General features: G+C 58.1%; 1 protein-coding gene across 1 annotated transcript; it reads left to right on the top strand.

Moving 5' to 3' along the window:
• The first annotated feature begins 266 nt into the window (after positions 1–266).
• On the top strand, positions 267–16,104 carry SLC5A5 (solute carrier family 5 member 5). The gene is made up of 15 exons (XM_030540738.1): positions 267–1,710; positions 4,499–4,564; positions 4,924–4,975; positions 5,498–5,565; positions 5,956–6,110; positions 6,575–6,715; positions 8,645–8,774; positions 9,430–9,518; positions 10,083–10,195; positions 10,481–10,551; positions 11,413–11,499; positions 11,834–12,039; positions 12,905–13,008; positions 13,901–14,010; positions 14,788–16,104. The coding sequence occupies exons 1-15, from the start codon at positions 1,339–1,341 to the stop codon at positions 14,974–14,976; spliced, it is 1,953 nt and encodes a 650-aa protein (XP_030396598.1). The 5' UTR covers positions 267–1,338; the 3' UTR covers positions 14,977–16,104.
• The last annotated feature ends 10,603 nt before the right edge of the window (positions 16,105–26,707 follow it).

Raw genomic sequence — 26,707 nt, 5'->3', positions numbered from 1 at the left:
ATTACACTCTCTCCAGCACCGGTGAGAAAGCGGTGTCTGTCACTGCATTGCTCATAACCTGCCACCACGCCCTGGGCCCTGGGCTGGAAAGTGCCTTTAAAAACTTCCTCCTTATGACTTCCACCTGCTCTTTTAGCCTCAGCACTGAAAGGGTGCCTGGCATTGGAGACACACTCCTTTAGCCAAGCCTGGATGACCTTGCTCTCCCATCAAATAAATCAACACCCCTCTGGGAAACTCTAAGCAACCTCCTCCCTTATCGCAGACCTGCTGGCTAAGTGACTCCTGAAAAACGCTCACCACCCAGAGCTGCCCAGATAGACTGAGAAGCTGCTTCATCCCAAAGGGTCTAGGATCGCCAAAGAGTCTCCCGGGACATCCCAGCTCCTGCTGGCAGCAAACTGTTTTCTCCTGTCCTGCTCTTGTTTTCCTGGCAGTGTAGTGGGGTTGGATTTAGTTATTTATTTATATGCTTATGAAATGTCCTGTAAAACAAGGCTTTTTAGGAATCTTATATATATATATATATATATATTTTAGACTCGGGAACATTTTGCTGAGCACAGCACAGGTTTGGAACCTGCTGCCTTTTGATCTTCTCGCCTGTATCAATTTAACAGGTCGCTCTTTTTTTATTTTTGAAGCTGGGTATTTTCTTTCTCAAGCTGTCGCCTTTTGGCTTTCCAGGCACTCGGTGGGAAGTGCTGAGAGTTGTTAGCATTGGTCTGAATAGACAAAACAGGTTGGGTTTAGTTTTTTGATCAGCCTCAACTGAACTTGCTTTAATTTCTAACCACGTGTTTTTAAAATGCTGAAGTTCTCGGCTGTTTGTTTGTAAAATATTTTGATTTTTCAGAAAGGATCCAGGCCCGAGGTTTTTGTTTGTTTAAAAAATATTTGTCCCGCGCTGGTGCAGACACTGTGTGTAGAGACTTCTCTGCGTCCTGCATTCAAACCGTGAATTTTGGTTTCTGAAACACTTTGATTTTCATACACAATTTGCTGTTTTTGTTAGTTTAAATCATTATTATTTGTTCCTCTCTCCCACGGTGAAATTCCCGTGGTTAATTGCAGGGTTTTTTACAGCCTTTTGCTGCCTATCTGTGTGTCTCTATCTGCGATTGTCTGTCTGTGGCCCTATCTAGGCACGTTCCAAACTGCCCCTGCTTTGCTAGCGGAGCTCTCAGCTGGCTGTGTTGGGCCAGCGAGTTACGGCACAGGGCCCGGTTGCAGGCCTAGCTGCTGCTACCAGTTGATTTGCTTGCGGGGGGAATATTGTGAAACTGAGGTTTGTGCGTGCCTGAGGCCGGGGGCGTTGCTCAGATAGCAGCTGGACCGATGTCCCAGGTGGGCAGCATGGAGGTTTTCATGCCAGAGATGCTAACGTTCAACCTCTGGGACTATGGAGTATTTGGTCTGATGCTCCTGATCTCCACGGGGATCGGGCTTTTCTACGCCCTCTCCAAAGGTGGGCAGAAGACCAGCGACGACTTCTTCACCGGGGGGCGCCAGATGTCGGCCGTGCCTGTGGGGCTCTCTCTCTCCGCCAGTTTCATGTCGGCCATCCAGGTGCTGGGTGTGCCCGCGGAGGCCTACCGCTACGGCATGAAGTTCCTGTGGATGTGCCTGGGGCAGATACTCAACACCCTGCTGACCGCCTACCTCTTCCTGCCCGTCTTCTACCGCCTGGGGCTGACCAGCACCTACGAGGTAAGAGCGCCTGGCGGGACGCAGGAGAGAGGCCTGGGCAGCCATGTGTCCGGGTAGCTTCGCTGGGGGAGGGTTTGTTCAGGGTCATACTCAGTGCTCATGAATTTGAGGGGCTGCTAGGGTTGGTGAGGGGCATTTATGGGGCAGTAGGAGCTGGGCAACCTTCCCCTACACAGGAACACAGCTCTGGTGGTGCCCTTCAGTCCCGACCCACAGCCCCCTGCTAGCCCAGCCTTCTGGCTCTGCTGACCACATTCTCCTGCTTGCCGAGTGGGAAAGGTCAGGAATCGCCTGATCTCTGCTGGCCATGCAGAGTCTTATCACTGCAAACACCATGGATAACAGGAGCTGATAAATCCACTGTCCCCAGATCTCAGGGTGCAGGGGGTAGGGGGTATGGGGGGGTCAATGGGTGCTCCCCTGGGATCCCAGTATTTCCCCTCTCCTCTTTCAGCCTGAGAGGCAGGCTTCTCCTGCTCGGGGGTGGATGTGGTTAGAACAGGGGACTAGGACTCTGGTGTCTGCGAGTGCCGAGGGCCTGGCCCCGGAGAGCAGCTGCCTGGATTCCTGGCCCTGCTATTATCCCTGACAAACTCCAGGGCTCCTCACTGGGCTTCCGGGGAATGCAGCTGCCAGAACCTGCAAAGGACCCTCCCCGCCCAACGGGCCTTTGACAGGGAGAGGGCTGAGGTCAGGCGGCGTATGCTCCCTTAAAGGGTTGGGCAAGGAGGCAGGGGCACTGACCGCCTTCCAGAGCTGGGTGGGTGCAGAACGCAACTTCCCCAGAGCCTGGAGCTCTCTGGCTGCCCATCTCTAGCTATGTGACTTGTTCCCCTCGACCTCCGACTCCAGTCTGGGGGAGCGGATGGGGAGGGTCCCAATCAGAGCCCCAGATCCAAACCATGTCAGCTTTGGGGCGTTCGGATCCTTGCATAGGTTCCCCCATCCAGGAAGAACGTGGCCAAACCAGAAAGGGCTCTGGTAGCTGCACAGCCTGTGGGCAAGCGGGCGCGGCACCAGAGGAGTTGACACCGATGCGCAAACTCCCTTGAGGAGTTGGCACCGACGCGCAAACTCAGCCAAAGCTGCCCTAGAGCTAAACCTGAGGTCGGAGAAATGAAAACAACCATGAGTGGCTGGGCTGCTGGGAGCGGCAAAGCATTCAGGGAACCAGCCCAAGCCCCTGAGGCTGACTCTGACTGTTCCTGAGTCTGGGGGGTGCTCGGGGCTGGGACTTCGTCCCACTCCAGTTCTGCGCTGCCTGCCTGGCCACACGCAGCCTGTGCTGTTCTTGCGGGAGCCTCAGAGGGCTTCATCCCTTCACCACCCCCCGACAAGTCTCGAAGGTCGGCGCCAGCATGTGAATGAGCCTCTCTCTTACCCTGGGCACTACACGCCCAGTCTGCAGGCACCACAGGCTTTGGGGAGCTGGTGGAGGCAGCCCTGGGGGGCTCAGGGGTTGCTCAGTGCTCGGGGTGCTTTATTCTGTGGCTGGTTCCCACTGGCTGAGCATAACAACCAAAGCTTTCCCGCGCCATGCACAGAATCTGTCTGGGAAGCTCAGTCCTTAAAGGCCCAGTCCCCAGAATCACAAGCCCTGCTGGCCAAGTGCCTCTTCTGAAGCCCTAGCGTGGATTCCTGGAGCATGTGCCAGGACGTCTGTTAGCTGTGTCACTGAGTGGTGTTAACAGAGCGTCCTGGGAGAGGGGGCATTAGCGAGCCATGCAGTGACGCACAAGGCAGAAAGCCGGAGCCACCTGCCAGGGGCAGTGGTCTCTGTGGAAACTGAGCTCTGCCAGCTCCTATGCTATTTCTTGAGGGGTGTGGGGTAGGGGTGTTGCTGGAAGGAGGCCTTGTGGTTCAGATGCTCTCTGGGGACTCGAGAGATCTGGGAGTTCCTGGCTCTGCCCCAGACCCCCTTCCTCTCCTGGTGCCTCAGTTTCCCCTCTGTCCAATGAGACTGATGTCACATCCCTGCCTTGCTGGGAAGCTGTGAGGAAAAATGCATCAAGGGCAGGGTGGGGGGAGTGGGCAGCCCCCTAGTTCTAGTCTTGGGACTGCAGTGCTGCCTGCCCCAGGGCGTCCTCCACGGAACAGCTAAGGAATGTGGATGCCCGATTTACCATGAAAACGAATAGGATCTGGGAGCCTGAATCTCACTCTTTGCCTTTAGCCACGGTGCCCAGACCGGCTCTGCTCAGGGATATTCTCTCCCTACTCATGCCCATTTCTGCTTCGAGGCCTATTCGCTGGGTGGCGGTGGAAAGGCAGCTGCTCTCCAGAGCTCCAGAGGCCCCCATCTAGGTCCCCGCCCCCGGCTGGTGAACCCACAGCTCCCTTGGGCAGCCAAGCCCCAGGCCGCTGAGTCTGTGTACTGGAGCCCCTGAGCGGCCAGTGCTAATCTAATCAGAGGGGTCAGAGCTGTGGTTTGAACTCTGCTCGTCTGACATTGTTACCTTCCAACCCCAGCACTGCTGTAAATGGGGGGGGCTTCTCTGCAAGGAGCAAAGGGGTTTGCAATTCTGCACCCGCGCAAGGTGTTGGGGGCAGGGGGGCTGCACCGACAGGCTGAGACAAACCACCGCAAAGGAAGAAAACGGGTGAGATCGAGTCCCTCGAGGAACCGGACTCCTCCACGACCCTCAGCAGCCTGGAGGCGCCTGTCCCCACGGGCTTGAGGCCCTGAGTTGTGTTGGCTTGCTGAGCCCCCTCCCATGGAGGAGATGAGCAAAGAGATCAGCAGCCCCCCCCCTCGTATTTCACCCCCTCCCCCGTTTTTGTCTTGCAGTATCTGGAGCTGAGATTCAGCAGGAAGGTTCGCCTGTGTGGGACCATCCAGTACATCTTTGCCACGGTGCGTAGTCCGGGGCCTGGCTGGGGTGGAGTCGCATGTCTGGGGACAGGGGCCGCACAGGCAGAGCAGGCTTAGTACAGGTCTGAGCCGACACCTCTGCGGGGCCTGAGCTAAAGGAGCCGCTCTGCAGCATGGCCTAGTGGGTAGAGCACAGACCGGGGAGCTGAAGCCTCACTCTAACGCCATGGAGCAGGTCGTGTCCCGCCAGGTGCCTCTGTCTTGGGGGTGCCCACGTGAACAGCATGAGAGCTTAGCTGCGCCTCCTCCAGACCCAGTCCCCCGCCCCAGCTCTTGCTGCCAGGGGCTTGGCGGGCTCTGTGCTGACGGTGGGGTTGGGTCGCTGTTTGTTCTGCCTGTAGATGCTGTACACAGGGATCGTCATCTACGCCCCTGCGCTGATCCTCAACCAAGGTACGTCCCAGGCCCCCACAGGCTTCCCCATCTCAGGGTCCCCAGGAGCGACGCCTGGAAAAGGGCCTGGCCGCTGTTCCTTTCCCACAGCGCCCAGGCACGGCCCAGCCCCCCATCGCGCCAGGCACTGCCCTGTGGATCCTGCCCCAGCAACTTACAATCGAGGCCCTTCCTCTATTGCCTGTGCTGCGGCTGCAGCGGCTTTTTCCTCCCAGCCCCCCATTCCCGCTGGCCCCACTGACTCCCGTGGAGCTATGGCCGCTGTGCCCCAGCTGGGGCTCTGGCCCCACTGGCTTAGTGGGGCGATGCTGATTTACACCAGCTGGGGAGCCGTCCCGTGAGCACCATCACAGCCCACTGCTACCTGACTGGCTGCAGACTTTGGGCCCAAAGCTGAGCCGGGCCCTGAAGTTACGGGTGGGGGGAAATGGGGAGTTCTGTGCCGGGCCCATCTCCCTGTGGGCTGCACGGCTGGGTCAGGGAATGTCTCCCCTTCACTGACTGGCTTCTTCTTTGGTTTAGTGACCGGGCTGGATATCTGGGCGTCTCTTCTCTCCACTGGAGCCATCTGCACCTTCTACACCACCATAGTGAGTACCAGCCCCCCCGCTACTGGCACATGTCCTCCAGCTGCTCGACTGCTTCCAGCAGAGATCACCAAGACGAGCGGGGTGGGGCTCACCTGGGGTGTCCGATGCAAAGGCTCCAGCAACGGGGCCTCTCCTGTGCCCTGCGGGTCCCTTCCGCAGTCTGCTGGCAGGTCAAACCAGCGAAGACAGGAGAATATTAGCTCGCTGGGCCATGTCCCTACCCTGGCTGGGACAAGCTAACCCTTGGGGCCAGGGCAAATCAGTGTCGCTTCACTGACGTCAGTGGATCTGTGCGGATTTGCTCCAGGCCAGGCTCTGGCCCCTGGGGGCTGTGAAGTCGCTTTGGTACTGGCTGCCCAGGGCACTGACCCTCCTCTTCTCCCTCTGCAGGGTGGGATGAAGGCTGTCATCTGGACAGATGTGTTCCAGGTGTTAGTGATGCTCTCTGGATTCATCGCCATCTTGATCCAGGGTTCGCTGCTAGTGGGTGGCCCCAGCACCGCCCTGGAGATCGCATTCAACCACTCCAGGATCAACCTGCCCGAGTATGTGCCTTTTCCAGCAGGGGTCTTTCCCACCAGAAACCCACTAACTCTGGGACACTCCGACCCCTATCTCCAGGTCCCACTCCCCTCCCAGGGCTGGGAAGAGACCCCAGGAGTCCTGGCTCCCAGCCTTATGCTGGCTACAGTGGGGTCTCACTGAGCAGCTGCTGTCTGCCTCAGGGCTTTTCCCAGACAGTTTCCATATTTAGTGGGGCGATTCTCTGGGCTAGCAGTCTGTGTCCCACACGAGATGTTCCCGGACGTTCATTGTACCACGACAGCACCGAAATGCCAGCCCATGACACTGGGATGTCTCAGCGGGACTGGAGTGGGAGGTGGAATTGCCAGGATGGTAGCCTGGGCCCCTCACCTTCCCAACCGCACACACTTGGGAGCTGGGTAAATAGTCTAGGTTGGGAGACTCTCCCCCTGCATGATTGGTCGCCCTCCCCTTCTGCCTGCAGCTTTGACCCAGACCCCAGGAGCCGCTACACCTTCTGGACCTTCACTTTTGGGGGCACCATGGTGTGGCTCTCCATGTACGGTGTGAACCAGGCCCAGGTCCAGCGCTACGTGGCCTGCAAGACGGAGAATGAGGCAAAACTGTGAGTCCCCGCTCCCTAGGGAAGGGAAACTGAGGCAGGGTTTAACTTCCGAGGGGAGCGAGAGCCTGGCTGCTGGGGAACTCAGCACACAGGGATGGAGGAAGGGGGACCCTGTTTGAGTCACCTTATGGCAGCTGTGCCCAGTGCTGGCGGCTTCAGGGTTAGGATCCAGTGTTGCCATGTAAAACTGCATGTACGGAGCAGGTAGGAATAGAACCCTTGCCGCTATCCCCCAACCTGTGCTGTTGCCTCCTGGCTGGCATGGGAAGCCCACGGTGCAGGTGGAAAGAAGGTGCCCTCGTCCCTTCTGATCCGCTGCTGTGCTGGGGCAATTCAGCCAGGGTTTACTGGCTCATGCAGGCTACTATCTGCCCCGACGCTGGTATCTCTAATATCAACAAGGTAGCTGCCACGCAGCCTTATGCGCCTTCCCCCTCCTCCTGTGTGAGTCTATAGACACAAGCCATGTTCCGTCAGCCACCGATAACCCACCCTGGCCACCTCCAGTGCTCTGATAATGGCCAGGGGAGACTTTAGCTGCCCCACCCAGCTGGCCATGCCAGCGCTGGGATCAACCCGCACATACTTATCGGTGGCTGAGGTTGTGACTGTTCCAAGAATCTCGTTTCGTGTAGGGGCAGAAAACCAGCAGAGATTAAAGCTCTTGGCTGCAGTGATATCTTGTGGCAGTGAGTTCCCCAGGCCATTGCAGCAAAGGATGAACTGTGACCATGGGGACTTGCTGGCTTGGGGAGGGGCTTAGTGAGGAGCCCCTTGGGTGATGGGGAAAGGAGGTGAAGGAGAGGCCTTGCATTTCCCCTGCTGCCAGGGCTGAGGTTTGCGTGGTGTGGGGCAGGGGTTGGGGGGAGAGGAAGCCTTCCCTGGAGCTTTGTCAGGCTTGGAGTGGGCGGTTGTGGGGGATTGTGGAGAGGAAAGTGTCCGAGCTCACCAGGACTCGTGTGGAAGCCAAGAGGGGATTTGCCCAGCCAGAGGATCGTTTCTGGCTCACGGGTTAAGGTTAGGGTTAGCAAAGAGATGCTGCTCAGAGAGCCAGGCTGGGTGTGGCTCTGCCAGGAAGTGGAACTGGGTTTTGCTGAGTTATTGTGATGCTGCAGCTCTGGTTTGTTCTGCAGACAGTTAGGTCGTGTGTTCCCCAGGTAGCTCTGTCCTATCCCGGGTCTCCCAGGGACCAGACCAGTGGCAGGAAGCCACCGATGAATCCAGAGCCTGGAAGGCTACAAGTAGCTAGTGCAGATTTGGGGGAAGCAGGCACCAGGTGACAGGAGACCATTGTTCTCTGCAAAGCGAGCCCCAGCCCCTGGATTCCTCCCAGTCCCTGCAGCTGGGCCCTGTGTTAGAGGAGATCTCATGGTGAGCTCCCGGGCTGGGGGCCAAGCCTTCTGGGATCACTCTGCACGGTGTGGGGCAGCCGAGGGGCTCTGCTTGGAGGTCGGGATCCCGCCCTCGAGCTGGGGCATGTTCTGGGAGAGCAAACGGAGCCCTGTGCTGAGGAGGGCGACCTGCTGCACCCAGGCCCTGACCTACAGACGTGCTGAGCCCCTGGGGCACCCACTGGCTTTGGCTGCCCCTCTGCATATCAGGCCTGGGGCGTCTCAAAGCAGGCCAGCCCCCCCAAAGCACCAGGCTCTGCCTGGCAGTGTTGGCTCTAGTGCCTTGGCTGGGTCAGGGCGAGGAGGGCCCTACAACGGAACCTCTGGGAGTTAGGCACCAAGTCCCATTGGAATAGGCACCTCCGTCCCAGCCTGAGGGGTGGAAAGCTTGCCCTGCCTCTGCCGCAGCGGGGGGGATGAACTGGGGCTGCTGACGCCGCACAACGGTGGGGCTGCCCCGGCCCGGCTCCTGGCCGGACGTCACTGTTTGATGTTGGCTCTGGCCCGGTTGTGATCTCTGCTGCCCGTGTGTTCGCAGTGCTCTGCTGGTCAACCAAGTGGGCCTCTTCTTCATCGTCTCCAGCGCGGTGGGCTGTGGCATTGTGATGTTTGTGCTCTACAGGGACTGCGATCCCCTCCTGGCCGGATACATCTCTGCCCCCGACCAGGTACCCACGGCCCGGCTGGCCTCCGTCCCCGCTGCAGGGGAGCCCTGCTCTAGTGAGCCGAGGGCTGTTTGAGCAGCCGGGGGGAACTGCCCGGTTAATGATCAGGTAGAGGAGATCAAGGCAAGAGGCCAAAATGAGGGAGCTTGACGAGCCCACTGGTGGATCATTAATTCTTTAGAGGATGTGGGCAGAGCATGGGCCTGGCAAGCAGGACACCTGGGTTCTTTCCCCAATTCTGGGAGGGGACTATTCCCTAGTGGTTGGAGCATGAGACTAGGAATCAGCACACCTGGGTTCTAGTCTTGGCTTGATCCGGGGTGGGTCCCTTCACCTTTCCGTGCCTCAGTTTCCCTATCTATAAAGCAGGGCTGATGCTTTGCAAAGTGCTCCCAGACCCTGGGATGGAAGGTGCCATACCCGGTGCTTGGTATTATGCTGTTAACCCACTTCTCTGGGGCATCACCTTCTCCGTGTCCTGTTCGACGGGTTTAAGCTGCTTTCCGAGGAGGAGGCAGCGAGTGGGAGGAGTGGGGTCCTTTTCCCCCGCCCCCCACCAGCCCACCTTAGAGGAGGGGGTTTATTGTCACGCCCCTGGGAGCTGCCCCCTCCTCCGTGCCTCTGGCTCCTCTGTAACGTGGCCGTCTCCTCCCTGCAGTACATGCCCTACATGGTCCTGGATATCTTTGAGAAGTACCCGGGCGTGCCCGGTCTCTTCCTGGCTTGTGCGTACAGCGGGACCCTCAGGTAAGGGGCAGAGCCCAACTCCCCCAGCAAAGCATCGCAGCAGTGGCTGCAGCCCTGGGCTCCATTTGGGTGCCCACCTATCCCACCCCCGCCCCATTCCCCTTTGTTATTCCACGGCTCGGAGCTGGCTCTGGGGTGGAGCTCATCAGCTCTTTAAACCCCCCGCAACCGTTGGGACAGGAAGGGAGAAGGAAATTTGCTGGGCCCAGCTGCAGCTAACGAGGCAGTTCCAGATGAAGACTGGGGTCGCCGGCACTGGGGCTGGATAGGACTGTGGGGCAAGTGCCCCATATCCTGTGGCCTGGGTGGTCAGCACTGGCTCCCAGGGGGAAGTGCCCTTTACCAAGCCGCCCACCCAGCTCCCTGTGGCACAGCGCCCCCTAGCAGCGTGCTGGGGCATGAGCACCTACCCAGAGGGGAGCGCACCCTCTACATCACCTCCCTGTTGGTCTCCCATCCAAATATCCCCCTGGCCCAACCCCACCTAGCCTGGGAGACGGGAGGATGACAATCCTGTTGGCCCGGCGTGCATGACTCTCCTCTGCTCCCGCCCTCTCTCCCCAGCACCGCGTCCACCAGCATCAACGCCATGGCAGCCGTCACTGTGGAAGACCTGGTCAAGCCCAACATGCCCTCCCTGTCGCCGCGGAAACTCACCCTCATCTCCAAGGGACTCTGTAAGTGTGGGGCTGGAGCGGGGCAGGAGGGATCCTTGCATTTGGCTGCGTGGCGATGGGGCAGTGGCAACGTTCGGCTGCCTGGGCCCGCAGCCCAGGAGTGCATCTCACCCTGGCTGCTTAGGGCTCCCTGGCGAAAGGGGGGAACACATCAAGGCGACCAGCTCCCCAGCCCCAAGCTGCTCCCTGTCCGTCCGCGCCCCCGATTCCTCAGCCCCCTGCAGGGGGTGGGTCTGATTCGGCTGCTTCCCCAGCCTGAGGCTGTTTTTTTCCTGCATTCTGTAGCGTTAATCTATGGCACCTCGTGCATCACGGTGGCTGCCTTGTCTTCACTGCTGGGAGGCGGTGTGCTGCAGGTAAGCTCCCCTCCCCGCCCGCCGGATGGGGCCATGCTCTGGAGTTCTGGTTCAATATCCGCAGGCTTTGTCCCTGGGCCCTGTCCAACATCCGCTGCCCTGGGTCCCCCTTTCACATGAGTCGTGGAAGAGCTGTCGAGGTGGCAATAACATAGGGGTCTACCAGCCAAGGGCTCTGTACCCTTCGCCCACCCCCAGCCCTCTGGTCCTGCTCCACCCCATCTCCCGCGGAGCATCAACCGCTCCAGCCGAAGTCAACGGAGCCTCTGAAAAGCAAGCTCCGGACGTCTCCCACTGGGCTTCCAAAACTAGAAGCTTCCCAAAGCATTTGGGAAAAGTTGGGGGCTGCGTCGGCACCGATGATGCATATATTGGTGCCAGCACCCTGGGATCGTGGCTCACAGGTACCTCTCAGTGCAGGATCCCACAGCAGCTGTTGGGTTGCAGCGACACAGCCTGGAGAAGGATCAAGCTGAAACTCAAGTCCCTTCTTTCAATTGCACGAGGTTTTCAAGGCAGGACAGACCTGTGGCTCCTGGCCAGACCCTCCTGATGGGAGCTGGTCAAAGCCCACCTGGCCGTTCCCTCTTTCCTTAACAGAAGATGCAAATTTCCACAAAACCCAATTTTGAGTTTGTGATGTTGGGGGGGGGGGGGAAGAGGGAGGGGGGAAAACCACTTCTGGGTTTCCATGAAAATGGGAATTCTCTCCCGAAAACTTCCCTTTGTCAAAAACACTATTTTTCATGTAAAAATAAAAGCTGAGATGGGGAAAGTCTTGACTTGCTCTCCTCCCGGGACCCTGAGTGCCAAACCCTGTCCACATCCTGGCTGACCCCCACCCGATCTCCATCTCTCCAGGGTTCCTTCACCGTCATGGGAGTGATTAGCGGCCCTCTGCTTGGAGCCTTCATCCTTGGGATATTCATACCTGCCTGCAACACAGTCGTAAGTCCCTGTCGGGAGACGGGGGGGAACAGAGGCTGCTGCGGTGCATTGGAAGTGGGAAGCTGGTGCTCAGATTGGCTCTGACTCTGCAGCAAAGGGAGTGGGAGATCAGGGGCATCGATGGGCTGTAGGTGAGGTGTGGGCTACCAGCTGCCTTCTTCGACGCCAGCTGCCTGTGCCTGTCTCAGGTTGCTCCTGAGAGACACCGAAGATGCTGGCCCTAGGAGCAGGCACCCGGCTGTGTGCGTGGAGATGCCCGAGAGCCGTGGGGTGGGGGGGAGGGGTGTCTATTGCCCAGGCCCTGGCTGAATCCTCATTTCTTTTCGGCTTCTAGGGGGTTTTTGCAGGCTTGGGGGCTGGTTTTGTCCTCTCCTTCTGGGTGGCCATGGGGGGCACTATCTACCCACCCAGCGAGGACACCATGGGCGTGCTGCCCTACTACGGAGACCTGTGTCCACTCTACAACATTACCGAGGGGATCAACAGCACTATCGTCCTGGGACCTCTGCCTCCTCGGAATGTCTCTGCACCCCTGGAGAGGTGAGGCCAGGAATGAGTGGGCTGGATCCTGGGCTGAATATTCCCAGGGCTGAGGGAACTGCTTGGGTCGCAGGCTGTCCAAGGAAAGAGATGAGGGCCAGGCTGTGGGTCTGGATTCTCCCAGATCCTGGAGGGGCGCCAAGCTGAGGGTTCGGTTCAGACCCGTTGTCCGCTAGGGTTCGAATGGTGGTGGCGGTAGGTGGTCACTGGGTGGTGCTGCTAGTCTCACGGGTCCTTTCCTGAGCTTGCGAGCTGATGCCAGCCAGCAGCCAGTCCGGTGTGGCTGTTAGTTTCACAGTGGAGCTTCTGTGAGGGGAGCTGTTGCAAACATCAGGGGAACTTGCTGCCTGTCTGAATCTCTCTCCGACGGGAGTTGGGTTTGGGGACAGAGGTGCTCCCTGAAGCGGGGCAATGGTGCATGGGCAGAGAGCTCTGGCAGAGGGGCTTGGCTGCGTGCCATCTGTAATGGCTTTGCTCCAGGACTGGGGTATTGGATAAATAAACCAACGAAGTATGCAAGACTGATTTCTCCTCCTGCAAAGCCCCGACCTCATCAGATGGGCACCTCTGTCACAGTATTTGTATTTCGCACTGATAGCATGGTCGGACCTGCAGACCTCCAGCATGTCGGGCGCAGTGCGAGGCTCAGCCCTGTCCCGAAGATGTTCCCTTCTACGAGCCCAGAGGCACAGGGGGCTGAGGGAAGGCAGGGCAAACGATATCACGGGGGGTGAACAATTCTCAGCTGTGATGACCCCAGGAATAGAACCTCGCTTGACTAGCCTAGATGTATTGGGTCATGGTTTTCTTTAGCCAATCGCGATGTCCTTTTCTCTGCTTTACTATGATGTCCCTTCCTTCACAGGCCGGCCATTGCCGATGACTTCTACGCCATGTCCTACCTCTACTATGGGGCTGTGGGGACGCTGTCCGCCGTGGTGGTGGGGGTGCTGATAAGTTACCTGACAGGTAATGCCATCTGCGAGGTGCCAGCCCAGCCAGTGGGCAGGGGTGCCATATGTTGGGTTGCTCCCTGGCATCCCATGGAGCTTGAGACTGGGTGGAGGGCAGGAGAGAGAGAGGCAGATTTGGATGATCTAGTGAGAATGTGGCGCTGGTGCAAAGGGCCAGATGAGCCTCCAGAGCGGGTGAAGCCCACAGCTCAGGGTCAGCGAAGGGGCAGGCTTCCCCCACGGGCTGCCCCAGCCGTGACCTCTCATGGTAACCGGATAATCCAGTGGCTGTGGCCAATTCAACCATTGGCCTCTCTGCCAAGCCTCCCAGCGAGTGATAATACCACGGACACGTGTCCATGGGGAGCTGGGCTGAGCCCCCCCCCCAGTTCGTGTCCCGTAGCCCACCAGCCAGCACGCAGACAGCAGCAGCTTGGTCACCAGCTAGGAAGGATGGGATCTGTGTCCCGTCACCGCCACGCCTGGACCCAGCCCCTGTGCATGGAGAGGGTCAAACGAGCTTCTCCTGGAGATTACCAGAGTGTGGACGCCCCAGGACAGCGAACTGACCGCAGGCCTCTGCTGGGGGAGGGAGGATGCTCTTGAGATTAAACTTTGGGAGAGGGCGTCAGGACTCCTGGGTTTCCTTCAGCTCTGTCATGGACCCAGCGTGTGACCTTGGGCAAGCCTGGGGTCTCTGTGCCTCAGTTTCCCCATCCGTGACATGGGGAGAATGCTCCCTGACCCCATCAGGAGGTGATTCAGTGTCCGCCAGGGCTGGAGGGCATCAGAGGTGGGCAAAGGACTGGCACAGCCACTGCTCTGCCCTGTTCTATGGTGTTTTGTTTAACCAGAGTTGTCATTAGACAGGGACTTTGCCAATCTGGTTTTTCATTGATTTTTGGTAGGTCCTACCAAGAGGAGCCAGATGCCCCGGGGAGTGCTCTGGTGGGACATTATTAAGGAGACGTCTTTGCCAGAGGGCAGGAAAAAACCCTTTGAGGACAGTCTGACCAAGGTAACGGAGTCAGGGTGGGGCCTGGTGCTCGGGGCAGAGCAGGAAGGTTTTGTCCCTGTTCCCTGAGAAGTTTCCACCAGCCCAGTTTGCAGCCTGGTGGCTGCCTGCCAGGGGCGGCTCTAGATGTTTCTCCATCTCAAGCACGGCGTCATGCCGTGGGGGGCGCTCTGCCGGTCGCCAGTCCCATGGCTCCGGTGGACCTCCCGCAGGCGTGCCTGCAGAGGGTCCGCTGGTCCCGCGGCTCCACCGGGAGGTCCACCGGAGCCATGGGACCAGTGCGCCCTCCGCAGGCATGCCGCCAAAGGCTGCCTGCCTACCACCCTCCCAGCGACCGGCAGAGCGCCCCCTGCAGCATGCCGCCTCAAGGACACGCTTGGTGTGCTGGTGCCTGGAGCCGCCCCTGCTGCCTGGGCATCTCTGGGCAAAACCGCAGTTCGGTGCAAAGCAGGGAGCCAGCGCATCCTTGGCCAGACAATGGAGCCGGGCGTCCCCAGCAGGGACCCTCTGCCTGGGTGTCCCCAGGGCTCACTCCATGGGAGGCAGCTTTCCCTTGGCTTGCCTGGCTTGGGGGGCTGAGAGCGGGGTTGCCACCCCCCCCTACTGAGTGTGTCGCTCGTGGCACGTGGCACGGCTGGTTCCCTGGCAGGGCTGGCGATGCTGCAGCGGCTGGCTGGGCAGGAGGCTCACACTGGACACATAAGGGCGGCGGGGGGGAGGGTTTCCAGTGTCAGCCCCCCCATCATTCCCACCTCCTTCATCTCCACTCTCCCCCCGCAGGACGTGGAGGACTCCCTCACTCTGCAGAAGAAGCCGTTCAGCTCCTCCACGCTCCTGCTGGCAGGGCTCCCAGGCAGCCAGGCCGACGGGGCGCTGCTGGCGAAGCAGGCGGACTCCGAGGAGTTCCTCTGGCTCTGCCGCCCTGTCGACACCGGCTGCTGCCACCTGCTGCGAGAGACCAATGTCTAGGGCCGGGCAGCGCCACGGGCTGGGCCGACATCGCTGAGCTCTGGCCCAGAGGGGAGGCTGCGCTGGACTCACCCCAGAGCCAGCAGGGGGTGAGGGGAACGAATCCAGCCCCCACCTCAGTGAGGGAACAAAGGACAGAGCAGCCCTGGGCTGGCCAACCCCTCCACATTCCCCCACCAGGACATTTGCGGGGGTGGGGGGAGTGTTCTCAGCATAACCAGGTGAGCAGTTACAGCACCCCCCGCCCTGCACCGTCCCCCTGCAGGGGTGCCCAGGGCTCTGGCTGGCCGGGCAGAGGCTGACACTGCAAAGCGGCAGCATGATGTTGCCTGGATGCTGCAGGCGCCAGCCCGGCAAACGCCAAGTGGGTGGGGAAGGCAGTAGCTGCATGGAGGGGCCAAGCTGCAGCCAGTGCTGAGCCCCGTGGCCGTGACAGAGCAGGACCTTGTCTAGAGCTGCCTAGCCCCTCCTGGCTGCTAACATAGTGACAGATGGAGCCCTGGGATTTAGGTTGGTGGTTTCTGGGGAAACTGAGGCAGGGAGCAGGCAAGGGGCTTGGCAAGTTGGAGAAAGGGCCATAGAAAGAACCCTGGAGTCCTCTGCTGAGCACCAGAGCAGCACTCACCGTGTAAAGGGCACCGGGGGGGAGAGACCCGCACCACCTGCTCCTCCCTTCTGAATCCCTGTCCCAGGCTGCCACCCAGCACTAAGTACCACATCAGCTCATTTTAACCGGCGTGGGGCAGGGTTAGGCTGAGCTCAGGGGGACAGATGGGGTTGGGTCAGCTCTGCCCTGGCCTCTCAGGCCAGCAATTAGGCTGCATCCCCAGCAGCAGTAAACAGCAGCTGATTTCCAGCTGGGGCTGCGGGACAAGCTCTCTCCTTGAGCAGGCTGAGGCAGCACCAGTGGGGCCCGACCTGGGGTTTTTAGGGAGTGTTTGGAGTTGAGTGACTCGCTCCAGGCTCCCTCTGGCAGCGTATCAGCCTGGCTTCAAGGCTCCTGCTTCTTGCATAACTCCTCCAGGCCCGAAGCACTTTATCGACCCATCACAGTCTGGACCTGCTCAGGAAATATCGTATCGGCCCATGCGCTATCTTATCGGGGGCACACAAGCACGTGTTTACTGCAAACACCTTGCTCCAATAAAGACTGTGAAGGAAATAATTTGTGTGTGTGTGTGTGTGTGTACATACACGGGGGGAGGTGGGGAGTGGGGTAATGCTGATTCTAGCCAGAGTGCGGCCAAGGGAATCCCTACTGGGAAGGGCTTGTGGCTGAACAGACTGGATCCTGAGGGCTGCTCCTAGGTGCTAGGAGATCTCAGGGATCAGGCCCCAACAGCCAGCAGGGGCCCTTTGCACCAGGCTCTGCCCCAACACAGGGAGAGACAGCTGCTGCCACAAGGCGCTTATAAGCAAGAGGAAGGAAGCATCGTTATTCCCATTTTACAGCTAGGAAAACTGAGGCAGGCGCAGGCACTGATCCAAGATCACCCACCAGAGCAAGGAAGTGAACCTAGATCTCCTGAGTCCCAGCTCAGGGCCTCAGCTACCAGCCCGCCCTACTCACTCACACCTTGCCAGGGCCAGTGTGTTGGCTATGCTGAGGCCTCACCTGCTCTAGCCTCTGCTGTAGCTTCTGTCTTCATGTGCGGATGGGATTTTCCTGAGCCCCTTTCGAGACAAACCTGGCTCCAGATGGCAGGTTCGGTCCCTCTCTGGGCCTGGCCTGGGCCGTACTCATGTCTGCTGGCCCCAGTCCCCTCCCCGCTGGTTCTGTGTCCCCTCTGCTGCGGTTCCATCATGAGGCGCCCTGGCTCGTATCTAGCAGCTGGCCGGGACTCAGAGCCCAGTGCCTCCTGGGCAGTGCAGCTCCAGCAGAGGGAGAGACATCACATTAAGGCCCCTTGGTGAGATCCCAGTTCTGGGCTTGCTGGGGGTCGGGGATGGCTGATCTCACTTGCAGCCATGGAGCTGGGCTGCCCATCTAACCAAGGCTCTTCTGGGGCCCCCTTCAACGTAACATCTGGGCACTTTGCCATCCTCAGGGTGTTTGTCCTGGCAGTCCCCCGGGAGGCAGGCCAGATGGGGAAACTGAGGCCCAAAGATGAAGCAAGTTAGCCACAGACTCTTTTGCACAGCAAGGAGCTGAAGCCAGGTCCCAGGCACAGGCTGCAACCCCACTGCACTGTCTTCTGCTTCCTAGAATAGCTCAGAAATAGACGGTCCATAGTGCCACATCCTATGGCTCCACCCCTCCATAAGTACTACCCTGCTAGGCCCCACGCCTTAGCCCCGAGTTTGCTGGAAAGCTCATGATGCATTTCCCCCAGGCAGCAGAGCTGGGTTGAGCCCTAGTGAGGTGCACATCTGGGGCTGTTGCTTTCTGGGGCAGCGCTCACTGGCTGTGTAAGGGGGTGAATTACGCTGGGGTAAATCTGGCCCAGGAGGGCTGGCGGGAGCCGCGTCTGGCCCTGGCACCAGGGGAAACCGATCCAGAGAACTAAAAAACAGCTATGGGCAGAAGGCTCAGCCGGCAAAGCCCCGGCTGCTCGCTCCCTTGGAGGAACGCCGTTTGGGGCTCACGTGTGACCCATCCATGCACCACTCGGGGGCAGACGGGATCCAGTGACATCCAGCACTAGCTGTGGTTTGGCAGAAGGCCCTTTGCCCCGCTAGGTTTGTCCATATGCCCAATGCATCAGGCTTAACCTTTGATGGGCCTCAGCCAAAGACCCAGAGGGGGAAATTCACCCTAGTGCACAGGCCCCCACGAGTGGCCGTGTATTGCATTTGGTTTAACACCAACTGGAGCCGGCTGAGTTCTGAGCTGGGACTAAATGACCCTGCTTGTTTGGCCCTTTCCAGCCGATCCTGCTGGTCCCTTTGCCAACAGCGGGCAGGTCGTTGGGAGAAACGCATTTCAGCCTATTGATCCCTGCTGGCTGGTGTGGGCGAGGGGTCACCGAAGCCAGGCAGTGTCCAGTCACACAGCGCAGCTAACGAGCTGGTTTGTGGGTGAAGCTGCTTGGCTGGATGCTTCCCTGATCCCTCGTGCGAAGGAAAGCCGAACCGTGCCGATGTTCACAAGTGCAACAGAAGCACGGACATGGCTGAGTTGAATGGACGTTGGCCAAGACTCTTTGCAGCTTCCCAGCAGCTCTAGGGCCTCTCTATCCGCACCACAGACACGACTGCCATGTTAGCTCAGAGCTGACCCCGGGGAGACGGCGTGGGCCCAAGGAGACTTGATGCAAACAGCCCTTCTCTCCCCTTCGCTCCAGCTCTGCCTCTAGCTTGGGACTCTGCTAAAAGTGCCTGGGAACCTATCACTGCCGTAAAGCGTCAGCCGCCTGCTTCTGGTAAGTTATTGCTGGATCTGAGAAAGCTGCCAGCTCCATCATTGCATAATGTTAGCTCTGCAGCTTCCTGATTCTCCATGCCCCCTCGCTTGCGTATCTCTGCCGCAGATGCTCCTGCATTTCTTAAGATGGGAAAACGCACCCTGTGGCAACACCTTGTTTTGTCCTTATCACAGCAGGTGAAAGGAGAAGTGATGCAAGTGTGGGAATATCAGCTGCTGGGCGTCCAGCCCTGCTAAGTAACTAAAAGATTTGCATTCAATCTATGGGGAGCTCTGATCTGTGATTTTATTCCACCTGCTTGATAATCTGCCGTTCAGAGGGCTAATTGGGACATGTGCATTGTCTAGTGCTGCTGGGAGCTGCGTACTTAAAGTGAGCTGACAAAGGGGGTAGGGGTAGGGATTGCGTAATCTCTGACTGGGTTTCACTCTGTAGGGCGGTGGGGTATGCCAGGCCATTGGACAGTCAGTTGCAGGATGGATTGACCCCAGGTGGTGCAGTTTCAGGACTGGGAGGTCAATCCTAGAACTGTCTGGGAAACAACAAACTCCCATTTTTTCAAAAAAAAAATGTCAAAGCTGGTTTGTGTCCCAGCGTTCGACCTGACTCAACTTCTCCTTTTTTAACATTTAAACAAACCTGATTGATTTAATGGTTCAGATACTTTTTTTTTAAAGGAATGAATTTATTTTGCACATTTTTTGGACAATTTTCTGCCCCTTAAAAGGCAAAATCGACTCCAGAGTAAGACCCCAAGGGGGCAGCAGCGAGCAAAGTAAGATTAAATCCAAACCATGTTACTCTTCAAAGCCCCACCTACAAACCGCGCCCATCCATTCATGCCATCAGAGTGAGACAGTGCGAGCAGCAGACTGTGCAGATCTCTGTCCCTTCCCGTCCCTGTCTACACTACACAGCTTTTAGCGATGTGGCTGTGTCGCCCCAGCCATGCTGCTAGAGGTCACGCAGTGTAGCCACTGTTTCTCGGCTCTCCTCCCCACAAAAAGCTTCTACCCCCAACAAGCAGCGTTTGTGGTGTCGGCAAGAGCAACAACGCGCTGCTCATACTGGCATTTGTCATGGCAAAACTTTTGTCTTTTGAGGGGGTTAACACCTCTGAAAAATAAGTTTTGTCATTCAATTGCCAGTGTAGACATAGCCTTGCACTCTTTGATCAGTGTTGAAATCACTGGCATTTACCTTGTCGTCACTAGGGTTCAGGGTAAACACCCCCGTTGACGTGAAAGGGCCACCGCATCCCTCTTAGAGATACTGTTTCAAACTGGCCACAGACAGGCAGATCTCACTGCATCAGTTATATATGGGTCACACTGAACAGGTGGTTATTTTGCATCCACAAGAACTGGAGAGAGAGACACTTTTTTTTTAACCTGAAAGCAGATTCTGAAGCAGAAAAAGCAGCCACCAGAAAACAGCCCCGGATGAATGAACTGGGATTTCTGCAGACTTGTGCTTATTACTGAATTGTAACGTAAGCCAGGAAGATGGCAGGTGCCGGGGAAAGGCTATGGAGTCAGGCTGTGGCTAGTCCCCCTTTCAGGTTCTTCTGGCCACCTCTAGCTCTAAGAGCTTGTGATGCTTTCACCTAAGTGCATATGGGCTGATGAGAAACAGCCACCATGGAAAGGCAGGAAGGAAACTGGAGAACCTGCTGATTCCGCTAGAAGCTCCATTTCTTCTCAGCTGCCCAGAGACAGGGTCTGTGACTGCAAAGCACCCTCCAGCCACAGTGCAGGCACCTGCACTGCTCCTTCAAACAGAGCTCGGCTGGGGTTCTCGAGTGACCCTTTCATGCTGATCACTCGAGCGGCTTTCCAAACATTTCTGCTGCATGATTCCATTAAATAAACCAGCTGGCGCACCCATTGTGCTTTGCCTCTCTGGGAAAACATCAAATAGACCAAAGCTCAGCCTGGTTTAATAGCAGAGAGCGAAAAGGCCTGACCTGCAGCTGCTGCTATCCCCAGCCTGGACTCCTTCCACACAAAGCTTTGCTGATGCCCTGTGACCCTCACCCGCAGCCCCCTACCATGCCCACTAGCTCCATCTTAAACTCCTACATAACACTCACCGTGCATTGCAAGCCTGGCCCGAGGCCCCCCCTTGCCAGTTCTGCCTGCTTTGAACTAAGCCCACAAAGTTACCCCAACTTGCGCGGCATCTTTGCAGTGCCAGCCAATGCCTGCTACTGCCAGCACAGAGAATGGGGACCTCCTGGCACTCATGTATGGGCTCAGATTTCAAAGATGGATTTTTGGTGGGGGCAGATGGGGAATTTTGGGTCAGCAGGGAATTGTCTGGAGGGTTTTCACTTTCCTCTGCAGTAGGAGGCATTTGGCACCTGCTGGGATCATCTGGGCAAGTCAATCTCTGCCACGGCAGGGGCCTTGGGCCCTGGTGCACCTCAGGGCTTGTTTACTCTTGAAATGGACCTATGCTGGCAAGAGACATTTTCCCTTCGATGCAGAAAATCCACCTCCCCAAGAGGCAGTAAATTCTCCTGCTGACCCAGCGCTGTCCACGCACGAGGTGAGGTTGGGTTGGGATACCTGCGGCACTCGGGGTGTCGGCTTGTCACACCTCTGGGCGCCGGTGCTGTCCCAATGCACAGTGCCAAGGTGCTGGGCTCAACAGAGGGGTAGCTGGGCAAAGGGGTGTGCCATAGAGGAGGCTGTATGAGACTGGGCCCGTCTGGCCGGTGACTGCTATGGTATTCCTGGCTCCTCTTGCTCTGTTTTCGTAGCAGTCCGGGGACCTTTCGGAGAGCTGGGATGGTGAGACGCGGGCTTTATCACCCCCTGGTGCCGCAACGGCCACCGGCAACGTGAGCGACGCTCAAACTCTGTTCTGTTTGGTCGCTGGCCCAGTCCAGCCGCAGCCCCCCACCGGACCGCCACCCGTACCACATCCCGAGGCGGCTCCAGCACTGATGTGTGGTCAGTAGCAGGACAGACACCGGGGGCTCTGTTCCTGGAAGGTAGCGTGGTCCTGCAGCTAGGGTTGTAAGCACCGAGTTATAGGGGCCCAGGGGCCCACCAATATTCCAGAATGCAGGCTCAGCCCCTCCTCCACACTGTTTACACCAGGGCACAACCAGAATTGGGCTAAGGAGGGACCCAGGGTCAACTGTCCAGCTGCCCCGAATTTGAGTGGTGGTGTGACCTGGCGCATGGAGTCATAATGCTGCTCAAATTTGGCCTGGCTGCCCCCTCGTTGTGCCATGCCTACCTGGGGGGCTTTGCACCCTTGCCGCCAACCCTCAAGTTTAGGGGTTCTACACCCCCATTGCAGGCTTGACCCCATCCAAAACATTTACAAACCCGGTGCCTATGGCTGGGACAGTGGGAGTCAGGGGACCTGGGGTCTATTCCTGGCTCTGCCATGGACAAGCTGGGTGGTCTTGGGCAAGTCACTGCCTTGCTCTGTGCCTCAGTTTCCCCTCCTTTCCTTTGTCTGTTTAGTCTGTGAGCTCTTCAGGGAAGGGCCTATCTCTCACCGTGTCTGTGCAGTGCCCAACACAATGGGGCCCCAAGCTCTGTTAGGTTTCCTAGGTGTTCAAGATACATAATAAGGTTATCACTTCCTGTCTTGGATTTTCAGCCTTACTACATGGTGTTAATGCTGGGGGCTGGTTCGATTTCCCTGGGGTTGGGTGGATTTTCTGTGGCCAAGTGTTAAGTTAACCCCCGCCCCGCAGATGCCTTCCTAGGCTTAAATCACCTCTGCTAGAGTAGCAAAGACCAGCTGGATAATTTTAATGACCCCCTGCTGGCCTCCCCAACACCAGTTGTAGCTGCTTGGATCATCTCATTTCATGCTCCAGTGCGTCAGCTGATCCTCACAGAGGCCGGGGAGGGAAATGTTCCCGGGGGCACAGAACTCCCCAGCTGGCTCTTTGCGGGCTGCTCCCACCCTGCCATCCACAGAAGCTGCCCATGGAGCGAAAGCCCCTCCTGCACTGCTCCTTCACAAAGCCAGCGGGAATACCTCCTCTCAACCCCGGCCCCAATTCCCCACCTGCACATTTGATTCCCTGTCGATGTCAGATGCTTGGAACGAGCTTCCTCTGGCAGAGGAAGATGCTGACTAAGCCTCTGGCTCTAAAAGAGGGTAACAGCCTACTACTGCTACTAGTGGGACAGCAGCATTGCCTAGTGGGTACAGCATGGGACTGGCCTTTTGGGCACCTGGGTTCTATTCCCAGCTCTGCCACTGACCTGCTGGGTTATCTTAGGCAAGTCACTGCCTGACCCTGTGCCTCAGTTTCCCCATCTATAAAATGGGGATAATAATACTGGCCTGCTTTGCAAAGCGCTCCGAGCTCTACTGCTAGAGCTAGTGATTTGTATCCCTACAGCTAACAGACCTACTCCTTTGGCTCAAGAGGCAGAGTGGTCCGTGAGTGCTGAGGAACCCCCGAGCTGAACATTACTGCACAGCCAGAGTGCTTCCAGAGAGAAGAGACTTGGGGATGGAAGTCCCTGCCCTGGTCACTTCCTCTGTGAGGGTGAGTGGGCTGAATACAACCAGCCTAGTTAAACACCAAGCAAAGAGCAGCTTTGAGAGCCCCGGTGCCTCCGCAGCTTCCCCTTAAAGCTGCCATGGTCCCTAGTCTAGAAAATCTGAGCACTGAAAGGACTTGCTGGTTGGAAGGCTGTGCACATGCACACTCCCCTTCCCAGGAACGGGGAGGAACCAACCCCTTTGGCTGCAGGTTAAGGGGGTCAGACAGGCTGGTCATTCCTGGGCCTGATTCAGGAGGGGGGCAGGCGTTTGTTGTTGTTATGAACAGTTTAGCAGCTTGTTTAGCACAGAGACAAACAGGGGCCTTTCCCCTCCACAAGCCAGCCCTGTGCGTCACCAAGAGCTCCCAGCTCTTGTCCTAGGACAACCAGTGTGCTTCCTGCGACAAACAGGGGCCTGCACTGGCCCCACTTGAGTATCTCCCATTTGCTTCTCATCCCCTGTAGGCCGGGAAAATAAGGTCCCTGGAGTCCAGAGACCTCCCCACCTCTGCCAGTGAAGTCTCCAGGTCAGCTCAGAGGGACAGGTGAGTGGAATCCGCTTTTGAACCAGAAGCCCTAGCCCTTGCGTTTCCAGCATGCACGGGGTTAAGAGCCTGATTTAATTTCACACAGATGCAGTAATGTGGCAGGGCTGGGGACATGAAGGGCTCAAGCAGGCTTGCCAGGAGGCATATAGGGGAACCCTGTATAAACAGCCGTTTTGGGAGAGTCCTGTAGCTGTACGGGGCTGGTTGTATTCAGACTGCCTAGTCTCTGGCTATCCCCCATGCTCAAGCTCTACCCTAACCCATTACCTGATGCCTTTTGCCTTCACCTCCCGTCAGCAGGCCAGGGAGACTCGATTTCCCTCCCAGCCTCTCCTCTCCCTGATCCTCTTACTGTAGAGCAGGGTCTATGACACAAAGCACTCTGTGCATACGGCTGCTGATAATAACCAAGGGGCAGGCAGCAACCATGCACCTCCTCCTGAGTGAGCAGTGCTGAGTGGGAGAGCAGGTGGCAGAGAATCAGAAATCTGAGGCAAGGTTCATGGACACATGAACTAGGGAGGGAGGTCGCAGCAGGGCTGCTGAGCAGCAATCGCGGCTTCGCCTGGGCTGATGCACAACATCTGAGCAAATCCTCCACTGGGTGCACAGATGGAACGAAACATTCATCAGGGTAGGAACGGAAATCAGCTCCCATAATTCCTCTCGCTCAACGTTCCAACCAGCGTCTCCTCCCCAGGACAGTTAACCACAGCCTGCCTTGGGTTTTGGGATGCGGTAGACACCTGGGCAGTTTTTCAAGAGATTCTTTTTTACATGGGCAAAGAAAATGTTGCTTTCGGTGGGGTGGGAGGCAAAAGCTGGAACAGGTGCTTGTGAAGCCAGGAACCAACCGACCGACAGACCCTTGACATATTTTTTCCTTTCCTAAGATCACATGAGAGCAAATGGACCCAAAAGTCACCTGATCTCATCAATGTTACCCAGATCTACTGTACCTGCATCTTTACAACTCTTGAAAGTTCCTCAAAGAGGCGTGGGAAGGGAAGGAAACTGACCAAGGTGCAAACTCAGCTTTTCTCATCCCATTAACAAACAAGTCTGATATTTTAAAAAGAGGGTTTTAATGGGGAATCCCAGTTTGAGAAGACAGCCAGATGGGCTGTCTGGGGGGACGTCTACACTGCGATAAAAGACCTGCGCCACAGTCACAGCTGGCCCAGGTGAACTGACGAGGGCTCATGGGGCTTTAGAAAATGACAGTGTAGACGCTCAAGGTCAGGCTGGAGCCCAGGCTCTGAGATCCTGGGGCTGAACATCTAGGCTGCTATTTTATAGCTCCACAGCCCCAGCCAGAGGCGTCTGCCCAGGGCTCTTTGAGTCTGTGCCACGAGTCTTTTATCGCAGTGTAGACATCCCCTGGAAGGTTCAGGCAGGACTGACAGCTGTCAAGTTGTGTCAGGAGCCCTAGAGGGGGATTAATATTGGAGTGTCCCTCAGCCCACCGTGCCCACCTAGCAGCATCCCCGCTGTCGATGGGATGAGCAGAGAGGCAATGGAAGAGCAGAGGGATAACATAGGGAACAGACACAGGCGGTCCCGCAGGCAGGTTGCTTTTGCTCTTCTTCCCGGAGAAGCTCTCCTCTTTGATGTCAGCATGGAGGCCGTGGCTCTTCCATGGCGGTGTGGTTCTTTGGTTCAGCTCCTTAGGAAGCTGCTGCTCCTTCAGCTCCCCACTAGGAGTCAGGCCCATCCAACCCGCCAGAGCAGCAATTCTGGCTTTTAGGTCCTTGTCGCTTTCCAAGAGGCCGCAGTTTTCTGTCCCATGCCCTGAAGGATGCATGGCAGACCGAGGGGGATGAGAGAAAGGGGGGTGGAGGTGGGGAAAGGGGGGTGCACAAGCAGATTGGGAGTGAAGGGAGAAGAGGAGAGCATGAATACCGGGGGTGGGGTGAGGGAAGAGGATGCATGGCAGATTGGGGCAGGAGGTGATAGAATATCGGGGGTACATGGCAGACCAGGGAGAATTGGTGGGGTACATGGAATACCAGGGTGGGGGAAGGGAGGTACACAGCAGACCGGGGGGGGAAAGGGGGATAGATGGAATACCGGGGTTGGGGAAGGGGGGGGTACACGGCAGACTGGGGAGAATGGGGCGCACGGAATACCGGGATCGGGGAAGGGGGGGTACACATCAGACTGGGGGGAAATGGGAGGTAGATGGCATACCGGGGTCAGGGAAGGGGGTACACGGCAGATGGGGGAGAAGGGGGGCACACGGAATACCGGGATCGGGGAAGGGGGGTACACAGCAGACTGGGGGGGGAATGGGGGGTAGATGGAATACCGGAGTCAGGGAAGGGGGTACACGGCAGACTGGGGGGGAAAGGGAGGGTAGATGGAATCCCGGGGTCAGGGAAGGGGGTACACGGGGGAATGGGGGGGAAGGGGGAGTAGATGGAATCTCAGGGTCGGGAAAGGGGGACTACGGGGGGGAAGGGGGGGTAGATGGAATCCCAGGGTCGGGGAAGGGGGTACGCGGGGGGAGGGGGGTAGATGGAATCCCGGGGTCGGGGGTTACACGGGGGGAAGGGGGGGAAGGGCGGTAGATGGAATCCCGGGGTCGGGGAAGTGGGGAAGGGCAGTAGATGGAATCCCGGGGTCGGGGAAGGGGGGGTACATGGGGAAAGGGGGGGAAGGGCGGTAGATGGAATCCCAGGGAAGGGGAAGGGGGTACGCGGGGGGAGGGGGGTAGATGGAATCCCGGGGTCGGGGGTACACGGGGGAAGGGGGGGAAGGGCGGTAGATGGAATCCCGGGGTCGGGGAAGGGGGGGTACAACGGGGGAAGGGGGGAAGGGCGGTAGTGGAATCCCGCGGTCGGGGAAGGGGTACGTGGGGGAAGGGGGGGAAGGGCGGGTAGATGGAATCCCGGGGTCGGGGAAGGGGGGGTACACGGGGGAAGGGGGGGGGAAGGGCGGTAGATGGAATCCCAGGGTCGGGGAAGGGGGTGCGTGGGGGAAGGGGGGAAAGGGCGGTAGATGGAATCCCGGGGAAGGGGGTACGCGGGGGAAGGGGGGGAAGGGCGGTAGATGGAATCCCGGGCAAGGGGAAGGGGGGGAAGGGGGGGGGGGAAGGGCGGTAGATGGAATCCCGGGGTCGGGGAAGGGGGTACGCGGGGGAAGGGGGGGAAGGGCGGTAGATGGAATCCCGGGGAAGGGGAAGTGGGTATGCGGGGGAAGGGGGGGAAGGGCGGTAGATGGAATCCCGGGGAAGGGGGTACGCGGGGGAAAGGGGGGGTAGGGGCGGTAGATGGAATCCCGGGCAAGGGGA

The sequence above is a fragment of the Gopherus evgoodei genome, chromosome 22 (assembly GCF_007399415.2).
Source record: "Gopherus evgoodei ecotype Sinaloan lineage chromosome 22, rGopEvg1_v1.p, whole genome shotgun sequence".
NCBI lineage: Eukaryota > Metazoa > Chordata > Testudines > Testudinidae > Gopherus > Gopherus evgoodei.
Note: the sequence above shows the minus strand (reverse complement) of the source record. Positions and strands in the feature narration are given on the sequence as shown.

Coding starts and splice junctions, on each gene's coding strand:
- SLC5A5 (XM_030540738.1), top strand. CDS start 1,339: ATGTCCCAGGTGGGCAGCATGGAGGTTTTCATGCCAGAGATGCTAACG. Junction 6,716..8,644: donor ACGGAGAATGAGGCAAAACT/GTGAGTCCCCGC, acceptor GTGTGTTCGCAG/TGCTCTGCTGGTCAACCAAG. Junction 10,196..10,480: donor CCTCATCTCCAAGGGACTCT/GTAAGTGTGGGG, acceptor TGCATTCTGTAG/CGTTAATCTATGGCACCTCG.